Here is a 24,343-nt window from a genome sequence, read left to right as displayed (position 1 = left end):
GAGAGAGAGTTTGTTGACGTTTTTGTGTGTTTTAGGCCGAATTTGAACTTGTTGTTGACTTTATATAAGGTGGTAGTGTGGTGCGTAAGTGTTGATTTGACAATTTTGAACATAGGGTCGATTTTTAAATTTTTCCATATTGTGACCCGTTTTCCCGGACGCCGTGGTCCGTTGTGAAACTAATGTCGTGCCGAGTTGTGATTTTCAGGAATGGCACCAAAGCGAGCGAGAGCGGCGTCAGCCCGTGGAACTCCATTGTCGAGGCTCATCGTAGGAGCCGACGCTAAATGGGCAAAAATCGTAGAAAAGAACTTCATTCCGGAGAGGAAATTCATACCGAGCCCCGACAACGGCAACCTCATGGCTCAAATCGAAGAGCGCGGGTGGACAAAATTAGCGACCATCGAGACCCGCACTATCATGGATCTTGTTCGCGAATTCTACGCGAACCTTGGGGCCACCGAAGAAACAAGCCCTTCGGTAACGGTTCGGGGGGTTTTCGTGAGCATAACGTCGAGGGCAATCAACAAGCATCTCGGCCTCCCTAGCATACCCGACGACGACTACCACAACTTAGCCCTCAACCCTCCATTCGACGATATTGTGACCACGTTGTGCGGCCCCGGAGCGTCGTGGAAGCGCAATCAAGCGGGAGAACCGCTCGAGCTCAAGACGACGCACATGAGCAAGTACGCAAAGACTTGGGCTCATTTCATAAGCTCGAACATCATGCCGAGCACGCACGCCCACGGCCTCCCGATCTCCAAAGCGGTGCTCTTGTATTGCATCGTCACCGGGCGTAGTGTCAACGTCGGGAAAATAATTCGAGCAAAGATGTTCGATGCGGCAAAGTGTTCTACAACCGGCGGTCTCGGTTTTGGCGGGCTTATCACGGAGATGTGTGAGACGGCCAATGTGAAGACGTATGACGATGAAGAGAGGGCGCCGAAAGGGAAGAAGATCGACTCCGCCTTCATCAACGGTCTTCCTCAAATGGCCGGGCTAGCGGAGGCGAATGGAAGAGGCTTCCTCAACATGGCTCCCGACCTCGAGGAACCCGCCCGCTACTGACACGCGGCTCCGGAAGCGCCTATGCCCGAACCCGACATCAATGAGCCACAATACGCTCAAGTGCTCGCAATGATGGGGAACCTCGGTGTCGCCTCTCAAGAGCGGTACCAAGTCGAGGACCGAAGGTGGGATGACTTCATGCGTCAAGAAGCCGAGCGGCGCCAACAAGACGATCAAAGATGGGAGTACACCTCTCAATTCATGCGCGAGGAGATGGACCGACGCCGTGTAGACGACCAAAGATGGGAACAATCGGAGGCTCGACTTGGGCAACTCGAGCGGAGCATCGATCAACTCGGTGCGGCGCACAACTCGCTCGCCACCTTTGTCGAGAATCAACACTCGTGGTTCTCGACCACGGCGGAGTTTGGCTACAACGCATACAACCAATGGGCTCCCGGAGGCGCCTCAGCAAGCTACCCCAACACAAGTGGCACCGGTGCATCGTCAAGTCTCCCCGACGGTTTCTTTGACCCGTTCCCGCCATGCTACCAATACCAAAGCCACTACGGCACACCACCACCACCACCGGACAATGATGGCGACACCGCCATGTGATCCCATAGCTCCGCCCCCCTCCAATGCGCGTCATCGAGGACAATGTCGAGTTCAAGTTTGGGGGGGTGTTTCCACAAATTGCGGGGGCTTGTCGGTACTCTATTTTCTCTCTTTTCTCATTTTTCATGGATAATTTAAGTTTTATTGCTTTATTTTCGTTTTCGTAGCATATTTTATTTTGGATAATTTAAGTTTGTTTGTTGTGTTATGTGTGTCTTTGGGTTAATCTAGTTTTTTTTTTATTTTTCGGTTTTCCATAATTTGTGTGACTTGATCTTAAGTAGCTTAATTTCATAATTTATTTTCTTTCTTTTTTTAGTGTTTGGATGTGTGAAATGCCTTGGTTTTGCTTGTGGAATATGAATGTTGATGACCCGTAGAGTCTTGAGACTTAGGAGTAATAGCAATGTATCTTTCTTGCGCTACATGTCTTGTGCTTGGCCAAAACTCTATGGTGGCTTTGCTTAGCTTTTAGTGACCCGATGAATCTTCATCTCACGTTGCACGTTTCGAGTCCATAGAGAGTATTTAGGAGTTTTGAAAATCTAATCTTAGCAAGAATGCATCTCGGAACACTAGAACCGGTTGATCCTTCCTCGAGGCTCAATGGTAATAGGAGAGAAGCGTTAGGATGTAAAAGGCATAGGAATAGCCAATCGAGCCAAAAGCCAACCCGTTTTACTTCCATTTAGAACCCTATTCACATAAAGCCGAACGTAAATCAACTCTTGATACATAGTCACAAAGAAGCCTAGCCAATGAATTGAAATTCCCACAAAGAACCCCGTGATCTAGCGACTCTTGAGTAACTCTTTGGGCATGTGTGTTATATCTTGTAGAATGTGTGCTCTCCTTGCTTGTCGAAATTTGTGCCGCGCCGGCTTTTGTTAGATCCATGTAATTATTATTTTCCTTTATTTCTTCTAAGTAAAAAAAAAATATATATGAAATGAAAAAAAAATGAAAAAAAAAGAAAGAGAAAAAAAAAAGAGCACAATCTTGCTTAGTAAAGAGATGTACATATTCATATATCCTTTTACATTTTATTTTATTTTGTTTGTATTTGGCGTGGTGCAACGTTTCTTGTTAGACAAGCAAGCACATAGTCTAGGCTAGAGTTTGAAAAGTCTAAGTTTGGGGGTATTTGTGAAGCTTAGTGTTAACGAAGAAAAGAATGTAAAAGAAAGTTGTGAATATTGCTCTTCTGGTGAGTATGAGTCGCTAGGGTAGCGTGTTTAGTCACTTAAAAACTCCATATCCTACCCTTGACCCAAGCCTAACGTTACAAGCCTTGAAAGACCTTTGGACTAGCGCTTACTCTCCTAAACCGAGTGGAGAGTGTTTGGTGAAAGCCTTATGGTGTTCCTAATTCATCATTGAATATCCATTTTGAGTTTGCATGCTAGGAAAAGGTGGAAAGAACTCCGAAGATACTTGACTTGGACTCGATGAAAACTTTTGCACGGGAAGCCTCAAGCTAGGTAAAGCCACACGAGAATTGGTTGAACACTTGTATTAATTGAGCTTTACATGTGATTGTTCTTACTCTTGAGTCGATTTTGTCTAGGAGAGATGTTCATGCGAAACCAAGGCCATAGCACTTTCAACACTCATTTTTTTAGTTTAGCGTAGCATAACTTCTTTCATTCTTCGGTATAGCTTTGTGACTTTGTTAAGTTTTGTGTGGTTGTGTTGTATATACTTTTGTTTTGTTACTTGAGGACAAGTAACGGTTCAAGTTTGGGGGTTTGATAAGTGAGATTCATTCACACTTATCTATAACTCTTAGATAAGAATCGAAGCTTGTTCTTAATGTTTTTGATATTATTTTGTAGTTTTTATTGCATTTTCAGGTTTGAGAGAGTATGAGAAGGTGGTGGTGCGAAAACGGGCTGAATCGGAGCTAAATCGAGCAAGTTATGGTCATTTGAAGTCAAGTAAACAAAAGTCAACGGCGGTCAACAAGAGGTCAGCGTTTCAAGGCTGGCGCGCCGCACCTATTGAATGGCGCGTCGCGCCCTGATGGCTAAATTTACACCCGAGAGCTCGAGCGGCCAACACGCAAGAGATGCGCGGCGCGCCTTCAGAAATTCAAGAGTGGCGCGACGCGCCTGTTATGTGGCGCGCCGCGCCAGGTGCTTTTTCAGAATTTTTGGAGCTCGTCTTTTAAATCATTTTTGGCCCTTGGATCTCATCCAAGGGTCCATATTTGCTCCGAAAACCTCTCCTAAACCCTCATATACACTTATTCAAAGAAGAAAAAGGAGGCTTAACATATAACACTTTTACATTTTGTTCTTGAGAGTTTGAAGAGAGTTTTAGAGAGAGAAACTAGGTTTTGAAGGAGATTTCTTGGAGTGAAGAAGAAGAAGGAGAGTGACAACCTCCATCATCATCATCAACTTCATTTGTTCACCCTTAACTCTCTCTTTTTACTTATTTCTTGTTTATTGAACTTATTACTCCATTTATTGCTTTGAACATCATTTATTGCTTGCACTCTATTTCTATTGAGTTTTGGTGATTATATTAATATTTGTGTTTTGAATTTATTGTTTTGGTTGAGTGGATTTTTGGAGTTGGTGGTAGTATATTAATGAGAGCTTAAGTGTTTGTTTATTTTAGCACTCAATGTCTACTTATTTTATTGCTTTAATTCTTTTGTTAATTTCTATTTTGCTTTGTTTATTCATAATCATGAGTAGCTAAGTAGATTTAGGGGTGCGATGTAGTTAAGTAATTGAGTTGGTTGGTCAAACCTTTAGATTAGATTTTGTGCTTCATGGTTGGGTTGAGAGTGAAATATTATGGGTATGGGTTGTGTGTTAGCGCTAATTAGAGTAGCTAACTAATTAGTGAACCTTAGACGAGTTTAGAAACCGAGAGGTAATAAACGAGTGAGCTCTACCCGTCCCATCATTAACCTTCCTAGAGCTATAGAAAGACTAGGGGGTAGATGTAGTTGATTGAAATCCCGGGCTAAATGCGGTTTTGTGTTTTAGTAGGACCCAAACCTAGAGGTGTAAGTTCGACACGTATCTAGATTCCTAAAGACTCGAGAGAGCTTAGTGAATGTTTTAAGAGGGATTGAGACTAATTTTTACAACTCTAAACCCGAGCTTAGAATCGTACCAAGACCGACTGACTCGATGAAATAACGAAATCGTGCCCCTTCCTTTTAACTTGTGTTTAAGTATTGTTTTCACTTTTGTTTACATTTCATCTTGTTCTCAAACCAATCAAAAACCCCCATTTTTCTTTTCCATAACTCGAAAAAGAAAGCTAGTGAGTTTGCTTCGGAAATAGTCTAGAGTCCTTGTCGGATCGATATCCGTGCTTTTGCACTCTATTACTTGACGACACGTTCGCTTGTGTCGTGTAGAATTTTTCTAGTTAAGAAAATTCCCATCAAATTACCATTTTACCCTTCTAGCTGTTATTTCCTCAACTCCTTTGTCGCTTGTGAATAAGTTAGAAACAATGTATTGACGAGGAGCTAACAAGTCACATTGTTTCATCCAAAAGAGTCACGACTCAATTTGGACACTGGCCAGTTCATTTATTCACACTTCATGAAACAAAGCATGAGGTGACATACATTGCATTTCAGCAATCTTGTACATGAATTCCATATCTATGAGAACTTCACAAAGTTACTCATGACATTCTCACAACTTAGTACTTCACCAATAGGCCCCGTTCGGAATCACATAGTGAGTCCGAACTCTGACTTTCTCAAATGAGAATACTAAGGTGTGAAATGACATGTCTCATTTCAGGATTAAGGTAAGCATGATGCAATTCATACATAGTGACTTCGAGACATAAGAGGTTACATGGTTTGTTCTTATCTTGTCTCTAGAAGTGCACTGGTCAATTCAGTACCTTCGGAAGATACCTAGAAGAATTATAGAGTCTCCAACTCTCAATGCCTCGTAACCAGACATCATAGATTCTTCTAACAATCGTACTGAGGTCAATAGTCCTTTGACCCTAAGATTGCGAATATATCGTTTTAAGCAAACTACGAAGAGTTTGTTCATGCAAATCTACATTTGTCTCTTCGTAAGTTGTTAAGTTTGTTTATGGACTAAAAGACTAAGGTTTTATCATAAAGCTTCAAACAAAGAAAGAATGAATGAACGTTTCAACTTTATTATTAAATGAATAGGCAATTACAAGCAAGAGTCTTCATGAGACTTTATTACATCAAATGTACAAAATAAAGACTACAACTCTTCTTGTGGGCACCATTGACAACAACAAGAAGAGCACAACCGTTTGTTTCAGAACTGGCTTGGAAAACGATTATTTAAAGAGGCAGGACATTCTTCTACATTGAGTAAACTATCTGGCGGGCCTTCCTTAATGGTTACAAGGTACACTGCTTGGTCTGTTAATGGTTTTATATTTTACACAAGAGAGAGAGACAACAAGCATCCCGTTCAAAATAGTGGTGTTACATTGTTTGCCGAAGCATTACATGTTTCGTCGGCCAAAGATAAGAATCCAAAACATGATTTTATGAACTATTATGGATACATTGAAGACATTTGGGAACTTGATTATTGCGGGTTGCGAGTCGCTTTATTCAAGTGCAAATGGGCAGATAATAATCATGTTAAAGTTGATAATGACGGAGTTACAGTTGTCGACTTTAGACGGATTGGCTACGAGAATGATTCATTTATTTTGGCTTCGCAAGCAATTCAAGTGTTTTATGTTTCGGATCCAGCCAATCCAGAGTTATCGTTAGTAGTTCATATGAAAGCGAGAAATGGTAATGATGAAGAAGACGAAGACATGTCTAGCATTCCACCGTTCACATCGGGATTACCTCCTATTGATCAAGAGATGGATGATTTTGATGATGACGATGTTTCTCATCTACTTCGTAAGGATATAGATCCTATTTTTGTTTGATTTACAACAGTTAACAATGTATTTTCATTTTGGATTTTATGTTATTCTCTTATGGACAACATTTCTATAGTGTTTAAATTTACAATATCATTTCTAGACTCTTGCCGCGGCTATGTATGTTGTCCGCCGCGGCGAAAAGTTTCTACAACTCTTAATAAGCGTTGTAGGACATCTCGCCGCGGCGATTATGTAATGTCGCCGCGGCGAGAGAAACTTGCCACGGCGAGAAAATTATGTCGCCGCGGCGAGGATATGTTCTCAAATATGAAGGCTCTCGGTAAGTTTCTCGCCGCGGCGATGTTGTATTTGCGCCGCGGCGAGGTTATGTTTTAAAAAATGCAAGCTCTCGGTAAGTTTCTCGCCGCGGCGATGTTTACTTTTCGCCGCGGCGAGATAAACATGCCACGGCGAGAAAATCATGTCGCCGCTGCGAGGTTATGTTTTCAAATATGCATGCTCTCGGTATGTTTCTCGCCGCGGCGATGTGTACTTTTCGCCGCGGCGAAGACTTTCTACAACGCTTTGAAAAGCGTTGTAGAATGCCTCCCCGCGGCGAGGTAGAAAACATGCCGCGGCGAACATTATACGCCGCGGCGAAATTTCTAAGTCGCCGCGGCGAGATTAGAATATAATCACCTCAGCCTACATATTTTCACTTTCTTTCCCATTTTAAACCTGGTTTTCAACAGAAAAATTATCATTCAAATAAAAAACCATCACACATTCAGATTTCACAATCTTTAAATATTAATCAAGTCTCAAACACACATTAACTAAAACACGAGTTAAACATAACCATAAACATAAACAAACCATGCGAGTCTTAATTTAAATTTAAAATGAAGCTTAAACAAACCAAGCGAGTCTTAAATTTAAAATTTAAAGTTGGTGTTGTTGGTTTAGTCGTCATTCGGTGGTGGTGGTGGTGGTAAGTGCGCCGGATATTGAGGAGGTGCCATATGCGGTGGCCACTGTGGTGGTGGGTACGGATAATCGGAGTATTGACGATATGGAGGAAATAACACCTGATTCTCTTGGTTGATGTCCCACCGAGAGTAGAGATCGTTCAGTTGGTTGATGTGAGAGGCGCCATACTCCGCTTGTTGGTGCATGTACTGTTGCGTGTGTTGGAACCCGCCGACGAGATAGTTGGAGCATTGAGCTATGTAGTCGATGGTGGCGGGGTCGACTACCGGAGGTGCTGGTAAGAACAATCGAGGCTCGTTGACTGGTGGTCCCTCTTCCCCTTCCTCCTCTTCTTCCTCTGCTTCCTCCGCTTCTGGTTCCTCCCTAATCTTGTAGCGATCGATGATGTTATTCGTAATAGGCCCCATAGGACCCTTGATCGTATCCCTTTTCGAGCGTCCTACCCCCGCATTTGTACAAAGGCCGGTAATGATCGACGGATATGGCAAACCGTGTCGTTCATTAGTATAGTCTAGACTCTTCATCCAATTGTAGATGAATCGACCGACGTTGATAGAATGACCTTTTATGATGCAGAACAACACCTGGATACGACCCTCGTCAAGAGTGGTGAAGTGCTTGATCGGATAGAGACGAGCGCAAACAAAGTAAATCCAAGCTTTAGCAATCCTGGTGAGTTGGTCACGCTTGAGTACCCTTTTCCCTTTTTCAAGGACCCAATTCTCTCCTGGAATGCACAGCAACCTCGCCATCTCCTCGTGGCTGCAAGTTCTCAACCATTCCCGATAGCCTTCATTCTCGAAAGGCACATCTGGGGTCCCAAGCAAATCGTTGATCGCTTCGACGCTCACATCGACCGGTCTAATTCGAACCGTCACAACATCTCCATTGTGATCTGGTAAGTTTGCGTAGAATTCGTACACGAAGTTTAAGTTCGCCTCGAACTCGGGAACGGCACAATACTTCACCCAGTCATGACCTTGAATACTGTTGCGGATTGACACTCCTATATCGGTGTTAGAGCTCACATTGAATCCCCGCTCAGGGATCACACTGCGCGACGAGATTTTGTCGTAACGATCCTCCGCGACCTTGCTAGTGAAGATACTTGTGTTATAATCTGCTTCAGGGGATGATTGACGAGCTCGCTTACCTTTACTTTTACTAGGACCTTTGGAAGTGCCCGGAGCCGTGGCGCCCGCCGGATTTTTTGTTCGAACCATTTTTCACCTTCACAAAGCATAATCATAAAATATTCAATCTCGACATCTACAATCAACATAACCATTTTAAATACTAATAATGTCACAACAATCACAAATTCTATATCAATTCCAACTTCATTTAAACATAACAATATCAAATTCATAAACAATTCCATTCTAACACAAATTCTAACTCAAATTCATTCTAACACAAATTCGAACTCAAATTCGTTCTAACACAAATTCTAACTCAAATTCATTCTAACACAAATTTTAACTCAAATTCATTCTAACACAAATTCATTCTAACACAAATTTTAACTCAAATTCATTCTAACACAAATTCTAACTCAAATTCATTCATAATAAAATAAAAAAAACCCTAATTTTGTTAAATCAATAACCACCTTAAATCAATAACCCTAATTTTGTTAAATCAATAACAACAACATGCAACTCGGGGAAATAACATGAAATCCATATTCAAAAACATGAAATCCATATCAACAACACGAAATTAAATCAATAACCACCTTAAAAACTTAGAAAATCATACCTTTAAAGAGAGAGTGAGAGGTGGCGAGAGAGAGAGAGAGGCGCGAGAAAATTGGGCGGCGAGGACAAGGCGACGGCGAGAAATCGGGGCGACGAGGACGTGGCGAGGGAATTTGGAAGAGAAAATGAAGACAGACTCGGCCGAAATAGTTTGTCTCGCGTTTGTATTTTGAGGAGAATGAGAAAAAAAAACTGAAAATGGGTTTATATAGTGAAAACCTAAAAACCTCGCCGCGGCGGGAATATGTCGTCGCCGCGGCGAGAAGGTCCTACAACGGATTTTATAACCGTTGTAGGATCCTCTCGCCGCGACAGGAGTCCTTCATCGCCGCGGCGAGGCAGTTTCATAAAAACTGCTAGGCCACGGTATCCTTCTCGCCGCGGCGGAGTATATTTCCAGCCGCGGCGACATAATCTCGCCGCGGCGAGAGATGACCATCGCCACGGCGACTGTATTCTACAACGCTTATAAAAAGCGTTGTAGAATGCTTCGCCGCGGCGAGGTTTAAATCGTGCCGCGGCGAGGTCCATCCTTCTACAACGCTTTTAACTTGCGTTGTAGAAAGTTTTCGCCGCGGCGAAAATCACATGGTGCCGCGGCGACGGTTCTACAACGGATAGTGTTAACGTTGTGGGAAATCTGAAATTTAAGTTCTTCTACAACGCTTTACAAAAGCGTTGTAGAATCACCCAGATTCTACAACGCTTATCCAAAAGCGTTGTAGAAACACCTGGATTCTACAACGCTTAGTCATAAGCGTTGTAGAAACACTAAGTTTCTACAACGCTTATGTTAAGCGTTGTAGAATCCCTAGTTTCTACAACGCTTATGTTAAGCATTGTAGAAAGTGGGTTGTATAATCCAACATTTGTAGTAGTGAATGGTGAGAAATCTAGGAATTTGAGATGGAAATTCGAGGGTGATGGTTGTGGTTGTGATGGTTTGAGGGTGGTAGGAGTGAGATGGAATGAGGATGGTGGTCGATATGGTGATTTTGGGGCGGTCAAAATTTGGAGACAAAGAGAGAGAAGAGAAAGAGAAAGATATGGTCAGAACGAGTGACAAAGTGAAACTAATATTTGATATTAGATTTTAATCGAAAAATTGCCGCGACTATAAAAAAACATCTCCAAATTATAAGCGCGAAGAACGTCCCGCAAGAATGAAAAACTAAAAATAGAAACAGCCGGGACATGTTGCGGTAGTAGCCTAGCTTGTCGTGGCTATTTAGCCACGACAAGTCGTGGTTATTAATGTTGAGACTATTTTCGGTATTTGTTGTAGTGCGCTGCATAAATTACAAAGGCGGTAAGAGAGATCTTCTTGAGCTCTGAAGATGCGTCAGAGCTGTTAGAGACTGAAAGTAACCTACACGATCTACGATGAGGTGATCGTCTATCACTCAATACTTCAATTCACTCACACATCTCAGGAAGAAAATCGAACCCTACGAACATCACCAACGGACTTGCCCAGACAATGTCAAGCTCTACCGCAAGATCGTGGAAACTAAAAAAATCTTCAAATTGTTATATGGACTCAACAAAGAACTAGATGAAGTTCGGGGTTGGACTCTCAGTATGAAGCCTTTATACTCTATTCGAGGAGCATTCTCTACTGTCAGACATGAAGAAAGTCGAAGAAAGATAATTTTTGGAGGAAGCACTTCGACCTCGAGCTCACAGCTATACTCACTTTATGACGATAACCTTGACGCTCAGTCTACCTCTTGTTGGTGATTATAGTACTTAAATAACCTTATTAGTAGCGGAATTAATCAATTACACTAACAAGAGCTAATTAATATTATGGTTATCTAACAAGATCTAGATTTACTTATTAATTATTCATGAAAGAAATATCAAGCAACCAACAAGCATACACTACCAGAAATATGGGATACAACTACAGTTTTTTTTTTAACTCCAGTTTAGCCTTTTAATGGAGTCTTTCAATACAGACTACGGTCACCTTTTTTTAGGCCTATATTAGACTCCAGTCGAATATAAAGCTGTAGAGAATGGTCTATTTTTCTCTACAGCTAATATAGAAAAGTAGTGGTAATACTCAAAAAATTAAAAATGATCAAAATTTCACCATTTTTAAATGGAGGGAAATTTCCCACAAAATTTTGGCACATTTACACTACAGTCAAAGATAAAGAAGGAGTTGTAATACTTAAAATATAAAAAATTAACAAAATTTTAGTATTTGAGTATGAGTGGGAAATTTCCCGTAAAAAAATTAGTTTCCCACCAATATGAAAATTAAGAAGAAATGACCGAGTATACTTTCCCTCTCTTTCATCTTCGTATATCTCTCTTTCAATGTTTCTCTCTCTCCTTCTCTAAAAAAATGTTTCTCTCTCTCTATCTCTTCGTATACACTCACCTCCGATCTACAGAACTACAATCCTCACCTCCGACCTCCCCTCTCAAATACCTCATTCAGTCCTCCAAATCCTAACCAAGAAATATGAATCACAAACATAACATTCAGATGCTCTCTCTCATCTCGTATCTCTCTTTCACCCAGAGTCGCTGGCAACCATCGCCTCCTCTTCGCCGCGCCTTCGCCATCTTGTCGCTTGACCGGAGAAGGTGATGAAGAAGATAATATTATTTCCTCTGATTTTTCGATTTGGTCAAAGAAAAATTGTCGCTTCAGGTGCTTAAAGCTCACAGAGAAGCAGAGGTCGATATCATAGATCGATTGCCGACGCCTTTTGGATTAGTCCGCTCTGGCATAGCTCCCGGTCATCCAGAAACAAAGGTCGGCTTAGTGTGTGTGTGTGTATGCACGCGCATATATGTATATAACAGCTGTACTGTAATGTCAAGAAAACTAATGAAGGTTATTTCATAGTTTCAATTGACTCAAACTCAACTTAGCTAGTGTTTGAGCAGCTCAGTACTTTGTCATTTTGAGTCTCTTTGAGCTGAGTAATTTCTTTTTTAATTTCTTTTTATCAGAAAATTTGCTACAGGTTGTGATCAACCAGTTTACGCGGGTTGCTCAACAAGAGCGCTGCTCTTTTTTCGGAAACGTAGCTCTTAGATCATCCGTTTTCCTTTCTGAGCTTCGCAAGCTTTATGATGCGGTTGGTTTCTAGTTCAGATTCGATTTGGTATTTCTTTTGGTTTGGATCTTTCATTTTGTTGGACCTGTTTTTTTTTCCTTATTGGATGAAATTTGGATTGAGAGCAGGTTGTGCTTTCCTACGGTGCCGAATGTGATAGAACTATGGGCATTCCGGGAGAAGTATGTTCCTCGAACTTGATACTGACTTTCTTGTCTGTGACCATTACATGATTTCACAAGTGGGTTAGGGTTTCTGTTACTTGTATCTTATCTTCTACCATTATTTTTGTCATTTTTATGATAGGATTTGGTCGGGGTACACTCAGCTAGAGAATTCGTTTGGTGGTATAATGGCCATCCTGATTGCAGGTTCCTTGATCCCGATTTAAAGAGCACTGATACAGCTGTAATTCTTGGTCAGGTATGTACAGCTTCTATAAACTATTTAGGAAGGTAGTAAGTTATATATGACCGGTTTTCAGTTTCCAAACATCGTATAAGCTGGAAAGTGTAAGTATATGTTCAAACGAGGCTGTTCACTACAAAGTGGCCTCAGTGGAGATAGGGTTAAACTGGAATTGATTGCTTATCTGGCTTCTTTCTATTTAATTCCAGGGAAATGTGGCTCTTGATGTTGCTCGTATACTATTAAGGCCAACAACGGAGTTGGCAATGACTGATATTGCAAGCCATGCTTTGGCTGCCCTTGAACAGAGCAATATTAGGTTTCCTTCTTGCAAATATGTTGTTAGCTACGAGACACACACGTTAGCTTCTATTGCAGTTGATAAGTTCTCAAAATATTACTGAAGTTTTTGCTGTCTTGGGAAAGTGTATTTGGTGGGTAGGCGAGGTCCAGTCCAAGCAGCATGTACCACTAAAGAACTTCGTGAACTTCTCGGTATATTCTTTGGAAACTTTGCCTTTCATTCAAGTATTGGGATTGAGCTTATATATATGTCTCTTGTCTAAAATGTGATGATTTTTGATATTTGGTTGTTCGAGTAGTCATTACCTGCAAATTGCCTGACTTTTGGGATATTCTTCCAGGTATCAGAAATCTGTCTGTGCACATACAGGGAGCAGATCTGCTTAAGTCTTGAGTAGATGAGGTAAATCGTTGTCTCTCTCAATACGCCTAACAGTACCCATATTTGGTCTGATAAACATTTAAGCTAGGCCTCTCAATGTTTAACGTTTTTCCTCTTACGCTATTTACCGATGTATTATGCAAGGAAGAGCTGAAGAATAGTCGAATCCAGAGAAGGGTCTATGAGTTGCTTACCAAGGCTGCCAGCTCAGCACCTTCAAAGCCGAGCTGCAATCAACGCGAGCTACATTTTGTCTTCTTTCGGAAACCCGACATATTCCTAGAATCATGTGATAGAGGTGGCCGCGTATCTGGTGTTCGGCTCGAGAAGACAGTTCTTCAAGGTAAGTTGCTCTGTGTTCGCTAATTACAATTATGGAATTCTAAATATGTAGACAGGAAACCACACATCTTATTAATCATTTATTTGCTGACCTTGTAAAGGAATAAGTAAACGAAGAATGAAGCTGTTGTCCCGCGATCGAGCCACTGTCCCTGCTACCAAGCGCAAGGAAGCTGCTCAGAAGTCTGGTTTGGTCATGCAATGAGAAAGTCTGGTCAATTAAGGACTCCGTTCAAAGGAATAAGCTCCTTGAAAGTGGCGGTGCCTTCCTCGACCAACAGGTCTCTGATCCCGATCTCCTCCGCGGAAGCCTCGACGACCTCGACGCCGTCCGCGCCATCATCATCATACTCGACTCTGAACACGCCTTCCGTACTGTAGGGATTGTTGGGCTGGTATGCTTCTCTAGGGTTAGTGTGACAAATATCCCCTAACTTTGTCATCAGCAAGGTAGTCATTTTTGGATGTGTGTGTGTGTGTGTGTGTGTGTGTGTGTGTGTGTGTGTGTGAGAGAGAGAGAGAGAGAGTGTGTGTGTGTGTGTGTGTGTGTGTGTGTGTGTGAGTGTGTGTGTGTGTGTGTGTGTGTGTGTGTGTGTGTGTGTGTGTGTGTGTGTGTGTGTGTGTGTGTGTGTGTGTGTGTGTGTGTGTTTAAGTGTGTGTGCGTGTTTGTGTGTCACACTCACAGCATGTCGTCTTCTCTTCCAGCACCGTCGTAGATCGTTGTCTCGTCTCGGTAACCCAAAATTAAAGGTGCGTGCTTTTGGACACAAAATTGATGCTTGAAGACTTTTACTCTCTAGAGTGCTGAGGGATTCTCGAGGAGACTGTCTTGGACTATATGAACTCATATCTGCAATGATTTTGTTCCAGGATATCACGGCGTTGCTTTTGGACACAAAAAGCTCTCAGAGACACTATTAATTTGTTCGTCGGGAGGTACAAAGACAAAGATATCTCCTTCGTTGCAGGTATAATATTTCTCTCGCTTTTGTATGGGTGAAAAAACTTATTGGGAAGTTTGGTCTCTTGGTGCTTTATTTGTCAAAAATTTCCTTGTCTAAGATGATGAAATGGGAACAAGAACAACAAAGGCTATTGACTATAGAAAGAGGGAAACAGTAGTTGAGTTGTGAGAGAAAACCATGAGGTTACAAACACATCCGTGTGTATGAACCATAATCTAGATACTTTATATGACAATGTTGCTAAGAGTTCATAGTGAGATTATGCTTATTTAACTTGTTGCTGTACTGGCAATTTGGCACATGCACTGAAGCTAGGGGCTTTACATTTAACTTCTTGTTTTTTATTTAACTTGTTGTACTGTGTGTTATTAGAGTTCAGTGCCCGGTTTGAACAATTTTGATGTGTGAATTTATCAAAGGTATCTACTAATTGAATCTTTGATGGCGTCGAATACATGTCAATGTCAAATCTTGTTTAGCTAGAATATGGTGTTGTGACTATTAGTCTGATAGCCACGGGAATTTCAGCTTCACATCCCAGTTCAAAGATGAGTATAAACTACCAAGAAGTTGGTGAGGAAGTACTTGGTCAATCTGGTATTCTTTTTTTTTTAATAAATGTTTGTTTTAAGCTTTTATGTCATAACTTGTTTTTGATATGGTTTCTCTGATTCTCTGCTCTCAAGGTTGGCGACCCAGATAAAAAGCTCACAGAGGGAATTAGACTTTATGTCGTTCGGTCCAGCCACTCTCCCCGGTGAAACTTTATTGCGTTTTGTTTAATTATTTTTTTCATGTGAATGGGTATATTAATTTTGCATGCTAATGGACTGATATCAAAACATTCTTAATAGCTTGTTTGGCCAAGTTAGCAATAAATTAGACATGAATTTTATTTGTATGACACTATAATGATATTGATTGATGATTTAATGGAATAGGAGATTTATTTGGATATCATGTGTTTTTTTAGATATTCATTTATGTATTTAATTTTATATTTATTTAAATATATTTTTATTTTAAAAAATTGCTCTACATAAATAAAATGTAGTCTATATTGTTAAAAAATAATTTCATGAATATAAACTACAATTAAAAAATGTAGTCTTCAAGAGAAAAGACTGGAGTCATAGCCAAATAGAATAGACTTCAGTGCAATAGATGACACAAAAACACAGTAGTCAGTCAAATTCAATTAATTAAAACTACTTTCTAAAGTTGTAGTCTTTATGCACTCTTAACTTCAACAACTACATTTTAAAGATGTACTCTTCAACAGAAAAGACTGGAGTCATAAGCAAAGAGATAAGACTCCAGTGCAATAGATGCCACAAAAACGCCGTAGTCTGTCTAATTGACTCAATTAAGACTACTTGTTAAAACTGTAGTTTTTTTATCTTATGTAATTGAGTTATATATAACTACATCATAACGTTGTAGTATTTATAGATGCCACTAGTAAGACTACATCTAAACAATGTAGTTATATATTTTAACTACAGTCTTATAAAACAGATACACTACGGCCAAACACTGGAGTCATAATCAAAGAGATAAGACTCCAGTGCAATAGATGACAGTCGGTAAACTGTAGTGGATTTAAAATGACTACGGCGTTCGACAGTAGTTAGAGGCCAAATTTCTGGTAGTGATAGTTTAAATATTCAGAGAGACTCACATAATTTGGCTCAGCTACAAAATCTTCAAGCTTTCACTGCTCCGTCTTTAGTCGTATAAAGACTATCTTCTAGCTTTAGCTCCTCAACGATCTGAACTCGACAATGATGACACCGTAGTCTTCCGAGACATAATCTCCGAGGCTAACAAGAATGATGAGTGGGCATATATAATCTTTATCCCACTACGATCTAGAATGACGTGTTTAGATCGCACCGTATTTATGGGATTGGAATCACGGAGTTTCAAGAGGGGAGAGATGAAGAGAATTTTCGTCCAACACTAAGTGTGATGGGCGAAATTTTGCTCATGTAATTGTCACTTTTTTGCTTACTCCTAGACCTTTATTTATAGTGGTAGAAATGCGATATTCCAGGAAGATCCTAGAGATATTTAATTCTCCTTTATTCTTTCTTATCTTGTAGTTAAGCATGAACCATTGGATCGTAACTACAAATCCTACTTTTCTCTCATCCATCAGATCATAATCTAGGATATTTATTTCTTTATTTTTCTCATATATTTAAGGAATTTAAATATTTTAGAATAATGAGGACAATATCTTATTTCCTTATTTAATGGAGACAATATCTCCACCATTATTATTCTCCTAGATAATAGGAAATTAATTATGAGAGAGAATAAAGAACAATATCTTATTTTCTTATTTAATGGAGATGATATATCTACCATTATTATTCTCTCTCTTATTTAATTTGTTACCTGATTTCTTTGATCACAAATCTAGCAACTAATTAAAGAGAGAATATTGGGTATTATCTACCCAAAGTAGGCGCCCATTATTGCTGGTACTGGACCTAGGAATTTTAAATTTTATAGTGTACATAAAGCGACCTTAAAATTCAATTAATTATTTACTTGATCCAACAATAAATAATTAATTCCACAATAAATATTTAATTCGGCAAATAGACAAATTTCCGAATGAATGATGCTAAACAATTTACAACTGTGAGATTATAATAATGAAACATTATTATTCGAAAGTTTTTATCCGCCTTTATCAGAGCTAAATCGGGGACTAGGGACCTAGTATTAGAAGCTTTACAAATCCGATGAAAAGACGAAAAAGTCATTTCTCTTTTCCACATCGATTTGTCTAATCTTTATCAGACTCCACCTAGCAAGCCAAGATTGAATCCTCCTTAGTACTAGAATTAAATTTACTCATTGTGACGAGTGTCCACTGATATATTCAGTTCGTGATCAAGATCCTCCAGGTTCAACCCGTGTCGAGAAAAGTCAATTATTCCGTTATACTTTTCTTGACACTTATAAGCCCTAAGCATTGTAACTTCCCCAGCGAAAGATTCTTCCGAACATTCATATTTTGGAAGTGCGCGCAATCTATCGGTTCTGGAATCAACCCTTAGGTGAAAGAACATTTACTTCTTTTAGGAAGGCTGGATTCCATATTTGTAAATCACTTCCCACTCGAACCATATTCCGAAACTCCCAAGACATAAGTTGTGATTAGCATGATAGTGCCTTTTTAGCGAATGAGTCAAAGAGAGCGGTAACATGATCCAGTGTCCATGATCACTTCAAGATTTAGATCAAGTCTCACTGTGACAATCATTAGCGACCTCAGTTAGTGTGTCGTAATGGTCCTTAAACGACACATCTACAACCAAGACCTGTCCGAGTCGTACACTTACCACAAGTTTAGAATGCTCCCACTAAGTGATCAACCTTCACTTGTGTTCCACATATATGATTTCAAATTTAGCTACCCAAGCATAAATCAATCATCGACCAGTTTTAGTTCACCGTCCAAGCTCTGGTGCCGAGCATGTGACTATGTTTTGATACGAAGACTATGGGTTGATGAATGTTTGATAAATCTTAATATATAAGAAATAACGCTTTCGATTCGAATAAATTATAAATGACAAAACTTTATTTTATTAATAATTTCAACGAGAATTTACATAAGCATCTTCTCGTGGGCAAGAATTCCTAACACCTTTGACATGGCTCTTGAAAATCTCGACCATAATGTGATCGGTGTAGATGTCCGAGCAAAAAGACTAGAAACCAGCTCGCTAGACCAAGAACCCGAACTCGACCAGGAACTCGGCCACGACTTCAACCTCACCATCAACTACCACCTAGTAGTCATGAGCAGGAAATAGTTATGTTTCCACTATTTCTTTGACCATCGCCATGACCTTGACCACGGCCACAATCTCGATTTTTGGAGTACCATCACGAAAGGGATAGGCAACATCAGCGGTGATCGAGTTGTGGATTTTTTAGCAAAGATTGGTGGTGTGTTGTTCGAGACGCATTTCTTGCGATTGTAACATAAATTGAACCTCTTGAAGATACAGAGTTTGATGACATGAAGTTAAATTGACAATAACAAACTAGTATTAGTGACTAGACCGCCAAGAATGTAGAGGATGAATTCGTCATCACGGATGAAATGGCCCGCTGAGTTGAGCGAATTCGCTAGTCCTTGCATCTTGACAATGTTTTCGTCAATTGGCACAGCTCCTTTCTTTAGAGATTGAAGCTGAAAGCGGATCTGAAGAACTCGAACTTATGACTTTGTGGTGGAGAGACCTTGAAACGTCAGCTAGATTTCCGCCGCGTGAACGAAGTAAGTCAAGTGTCCGAGCATGGATTCTAAAGTTGAAGAAGAAGCTAGCTCACAACGAGTTGACTGAATTGGAACTAGCGCATGAACGTTGTTGTGTCCCCTGAGATAAAGATAAAACATATCTAAAAACCTATTCGAAAAACAGATAAAAAAACCTATTTAAAATTTGGGGTGTTGATGAAAACCGCCATATCGAACAACCTGATGATCCAAATCAAACCGCACTCTTTTTTAAACCGCCCCATTAAAACCCGATGAAGTTTGAGTTGTAACCAACCCATACAGCAGTTGTTCTGGGTTGGTTTTGTTTTTTATAGTCGTGAAATTGGAAATTAAAGGATTAACACCATCAGGTTGGTTTGGTTTTTTAAGATTCCAAATATTAAAGGATTAACACCATCGTGAAATTTGGTTGAGCCAAACCAACCCGATGGTGTTAATCATTTAATTTTTTTAAGATTGCAAATATTTTATATGTACTATTGTTAAAAAAATTATCATTTTTTAATAATATTATAATTAAATAGAAAATACTCAATATTATATTTTATTATTTGCGAATACATGAAGATTTGGTAATTAACAATATGCGTAATTTTTATTTTAATATGTAAACCTTTTAAAGATAAGTAAAGTTTTTTATTTTATTTGACATAACGTATTAGATATAATATACATATATGATTTTCATTCGAGTTATAAAGACATTTGTCAATAATTATATCCGAAAATATCAACTCAAACCAACACGATTATCTTTGGGTTAGTTTGGTTTGGTTTTACCGTTCAATCGGGTTGGTTTGGATTTTAAAACTAAAAAACTAATTGTAGCGATTCATTTTGATAACACATGAAAAAATTGACTAATCCAATTCGATTGCACTCCTATTTAAAATAAAAAAAAATTACAAAAATACAAAAATAATGCTCCGAAATCGTGTACGTATATAATACAAAAGTGTGAGAAATACGCAAAAGAAATAAGATGAGACTACAATGACAGGGCGCGAGGGGTGGAGAAACACTGAGCTATGTATAAATGCTCTAGTGTCCAAAGTGGAGGGCTAACCTTTGTCTTAGCTCCAAAGACGTTAAACGGCATTACAGATCCTCTCTCGATAAAGCACAATCTCTTATCTCTTCTAAAGCTCTGCTCGTCGACCAAACACCTCTCTCAGCTTCACGCTCGCATTCACTTCTTTGGTCTCCAGCGAGACTCACATCTCCTAGCCGAGTTCGTTCGCTTCTGCGCGATCTCTCCTGGCAAGAACCTGACCCGCGCGCGAGCACTCGTCGATCACTACTCCAATGATTCAGCGACGATCTCGTGGAACTTCCTCGTCAGAGGCTATGTCTCCGTCGATTCTTCGACAGAGTCCGTACGGGCGTACCGGGAAATGCGTCGCCGCGGAGTCAGACCCAACAATCTCACGTTCCCTTTCGTCTTCAAGGCCTGCGCTGCGATCACGAATCTCGACCAAGGAAATCAAGTGCGAGTCGACGCGTTCAAGTTCGGTGTCGACGACGATGTCTACGTCGGAAACACGCTGATCCATTTCCTCGGCGCGTGCAAGAGTATTTGGGACGCCCGCAGGGTGTTCGACGAAATGCCCGAGAGAACAATCGTGTCGTGGAATTCTATTATCACTGCCTGCGTCGACAGCTCTTGCTTCACCGACTCCTTAATTTACTTCACCAAGATGATAAAAGAAGGTTTTGAACCGGACCAGACTACGACGGTGCTTTTGCTCTCCGCGTCCGCGGAGCTCGGAAACTTGAGCCTCGGGAGAAGAGTTCATTCCCAGATTATAGTGAGAGGAATGGTCATAAACAGCAAGCTCGGGACAGCGCTGGTCGACATGTACGCGAAATCCGGAAATCTAGGCTACGCGGAATCGGTGTTCGAGAGGCTGAAAGATCGAAACGTGTGGACGTGGAGCGCGATGATCCTCGGCCTGGCCCGGCACGGTCACGCCGAAGAAGCCCTCGACCTGTTCTCAGTCATGACGAGCCGCTCCGTGGCGCCGAACCACGTGACCCTCCTCGGCGTCCTCTGCGCCTGCAGCCACGCGGGGCTGGTCGAGGCCGCCCGCAGACACTTCCGCGAGATGCGGAGCGTGCACGGGATCGAGCCCGGGCTGGCCCACTACGGGGCCATGGTCGACGTCCTGGGCCGCGCGGGGCGGCTGAGCGAGGCCCACGGCTTCGTGGCTGACATGGCGGTGGAGCCCGACGCCGTTGTGTGGCGGACCCTTCTGGGCGCCGGCGGGGCCCACGGGGACGTGGCGAGGGAGAGGCTTCTGGCGGTGGAGCCGCGGCGGACGGGGAACCTCGTGATGGCCGCGAACATGTACGCCGCCGCCGGAATGTGGGACGAGGCCGCCGGAGTGAGGTCGGCCATGAGGAGGGCGGGGATGAGGAAGCCCGCCGGCCAGAGCTCCGTCGAGGTCGCCGGCTTGGCCCGGAGCTTTATGTGCGGGTACGATATTTCCCGGCCCGGCGACGAGGCTGTCTACGGGTTGGTTCGTTTGCTGAACCTCCAAATGAAGATGACACCGGAACAAATCTAAAATGGGATATTGAGAGTGTTCGGAGTTGGATGGGTAAAATTTATTTTGCATTGAGAGTTTTCGGAGTTGGATGGGAACATTTTATTTATACAAACATGGGATATGAACACTGTTTTATCGAAAGAGCTAAACCAACATGTTAATCATTGTTAGGAAAATCGGGATAGCTTTTTAGACACTGATTACTTGTTATAATGAAAACGATTCCATTAAACTCCAACTAGCTCTTACAAAAATGCTAGCTGTTTCTTGTTCTACATATTGCTAAGAATACAATATTTCACTATCCGAGATTGGCAACGATTTCTTGAATAGAGGTGTAGGTACCGAGCACGGCCATTGCGAGGCCAAAGAAGACAATGCCCACGAGAGCCACGATTTCGCAGCCGAATCTTCGGTAGGCCCCGGAAATCTTCATGTAGCAGAGGCAGGGTAAGATGATAGAGCCCGCGACGCTGAGGAGCGCCCCGACCAGCGACATCAGGGCCGCAAAGAAGGGGATGGATAGAGCCACGACGACGCTGGTGATCACGATCGCGGTACCAACGAGGAGACTGTAGAGTCGCTTGTTGATCATCGGACAAGGGAGACTGAGCTTGAAAGCGTCTACTATGGGTGTGACCATCAGGGCGTACTTGGATATGGGGTTGACCAGGGTCGTGTATATCGCCACCCTCGAGCTGAGCTTCGATGTCGGAAGGTTCAGAGTAATCTGGGACTCAACGCTGGACCCGAACATTAAGTACCCGAGAATTGCCATCGATGCGTAGCTCACAGTGCAGAGAACGAAGCAGAGAAGCAGGACCTGTGAAACAATAATTTTACAGAAGAAGTTTCAGGTTTTTACTTTTATCCTAGTTTTTGGGGATTCGAAATGAAATGATTGTAAATTACATGCCACTGGGTGGGGACCTCTGAAACAAGAAATCATGGGTTTCTGAACATGATTTTTATGAAGGGAATACTTGGTTTCTATCCATTATTTCATGTACCGGGATTTAACTTTTAAGTATTCACCAAAACCTTTTTGTTAGATTAGTAAAAGAACACCAATATCCAAACTTCCAAATAAAAAATTGAATAAATAAACAAATAATTAGCAAATTAGTCGTATTTACACTTTCCTATTGCTATTTAACCGATGTTTAATAAATATTTGATAAAGAGTTGAATATATATTATTTACAACTATTTACACTATTATTTAAACTATTATTTATAACTGATTAAACAAAGGTCGATTATTTACTAAATATTTACAAAATATTGACTAAATAGCAAATCATACATGTAAATATAGTATATCTGCTGACCCATAATTAAATGACGATAAATTCCATGCAATCTAGTATTAACAAATACATGGCAAGCAAAAGACTGAAATTCAGTTCCAAGGGCTATTGGAAATGTTTTTGAGAATTTCTATAAAACCAGGCATATAAAACAAATAGAAAAATAAAAAAATAAAAAGGGAGAAAACTCACATTAGAAAACTGTTTTTTGTTCTTCATGGAAGTGTAGAGAGTAGGGAAAACCGGATGAGCACAGAAACAGAAAGCGTAGAGGCTAAGAGCCGTTGGGATTCCACTCCAATTGAGCGTTTTCCTTTCCACACGAAACTCGACTCCGTCGAAAACTCCTGTCCACGCGATAGAGCCTATGATGATGAGTGAGGCCAACACACCGCTGGCCGACACGTAGGAGAGCAGGCTCAGATTGTCCAGCCACACCGACGGTAAAATGACCAGAGCCACGACCACAACAAACATCTGTTTCCCTCCGATGAATACTCCTCCGATATTAAGCTCTAGGCCCGGAAACAGGTTGTCCAGGTTGTCCCCTTCGAGGATCAAGAACCCAACCGAGACCAAGTACAGCTCTGTGTACATGACGGCGGAGATCAGAGCTCTTCCCTTTGACCCGAAAGCCCGCTCTCCGATGTCCGGGTAGCTTCTGATCTGCGCGTCTAAGTCCATGCACCGCTTCATCAGCACGCCTGTGTAGAACGCTGTGAGAGCTATTCCGAAGAACAACACCAGGCTCACCCATCCTCCGCTGGCTAGAGCGTATGGGATTGAAAGGATTCCGACTCCTGAAAAAACAATTACAAAATTAGAATTATAAAAAATGCTAATAATAATTTGTTTTGAGCTATCCTGGTTATTCGCTGTAGGGGACCTGATAAGGCGTTTAGTCCGTTGAAAATGGTTTTGGAGAAAGACACCGTGTTTGTGGTACCGAAGTCAATATGGTTGTTGTTTGACTCCTCTTCGCCCAGCTTATTACTACTATGGCTTCCATGGCTGCTTTCCCGAAACAAAAGAGGCAAGGTCAAGGAATTTTCGGCACTTTGTTCACTACTATCCATTTTGTTAGAGAGAGGAAAGAGAGATGAGATTGTTGATGATGATGTTGTGAGTAGGTAGTATATGTGACAAATATTTTATTACATGTAGAGATCATGATAACGTGGATTTTAGTCGCAACACGTTCACGTCGTTATCTATCACCGTTATATAACAAATCATCACGTTTAGATTACATATCAAAAACGTTATAAATTTACGCGTTTACGAGTTAGTGTGCAACTGTGCATATGTATATATAAAAAAAAACTAGCGTGGGATTCGTTTTCTTTTTTTTCATTATTTATATATCACTCTCAATAATAGACTAGATAATAGTAGAATCCGGAATTTTTGGTGTTTTTCTTGGTGTCCTTCCACTCAAAATAAGTCATATCATTAT

At 41.1% G+C, this 24,343-nt stretch overlaps 2 protein-coding genes and 1 pseudogene across 2 annotated transcripts; 2 read left to right on the top strand and 1 right to left on the bottom strand.

Annotated features, from left to right (window-relative positions):
- Nucleotides 1-10,207: 10,207 nt before the first annotated feature.
- LOC149402177 (NADPH:adrenodoxin oxidoreductase, mitochondrial-like) lies at nucleotides 10,208-13,959 on the top strand (annotated as a pseudogene).
- A 5,932-nt stretch (nucleotides 13,960-19,891) lies between these two features.
- On the top strand, nucleotides 19,892-21,645 carry LOC149402176 (Pentatricopeptide repeat (PPR) superfamily protein). Its single transcript, XM_089609414.1, has one exon. The coding sequence runs from the start codon at nucleotides 20,057-20,059 to the stop codon at nucleotides 21,593-21,595; it is 1,539 nt and encodes a 512-aa protein (XP_089465540.1). The 5' UTR covers nucleotides 19,892-20,056; the 3' UTR covers nucleotides 21,596-21,645.
- Nucleotides 21,646-21,777: 132 nt separating this feature from the next.
- Nucleotides 21,778-24,004, bottom strand: LOC149402175 (Transmembrane amino acid transporter family protein). The gene is made up of 3 exons (XM_089609415.1): nucleotides 23,774-24,004; nucleotides 23,080-23,687; nucleotides 21,778-22,400 (listed from the first exon to the last, which is right to left on the bottom strand). Exons 1-3 carry the CDS (start codon nucleotides 23,961-23,963, stop codon nucleotides 21,879-21,881), a joined length of 1,320 nt encoding a protein of 439 aa, XP_089465541.1. The 5' UTR covers nucleotides 23,964-24,004; the 3' UTR covers nucleotides 21,778-21,878.
- Between the last annotated feature and the right edge of the window lie 339 nt (nucleotides 24,005-24,343).

Source organism: Urtica dioica, chromosome 3 (assembly GCF_054948205.1).
Source record: "Urtica dioica subsp. dioica isolate 48M chromosome 3, U.dioica_male_clone48M_v1_H2, whole genome shotgun sequence".
Taxonomy (NCBI): Eukaryota; Viridiplantae; Streptophyta; class Magnoliopsida; order Rosales; family Urticaceae; genus Urtica; species Urtica dioica.
The sequence above is the reverse complement of the archived record's forward strand: the minus strand, read 5'-3'. Positions and strand labels throughout refer to the sequence as shown.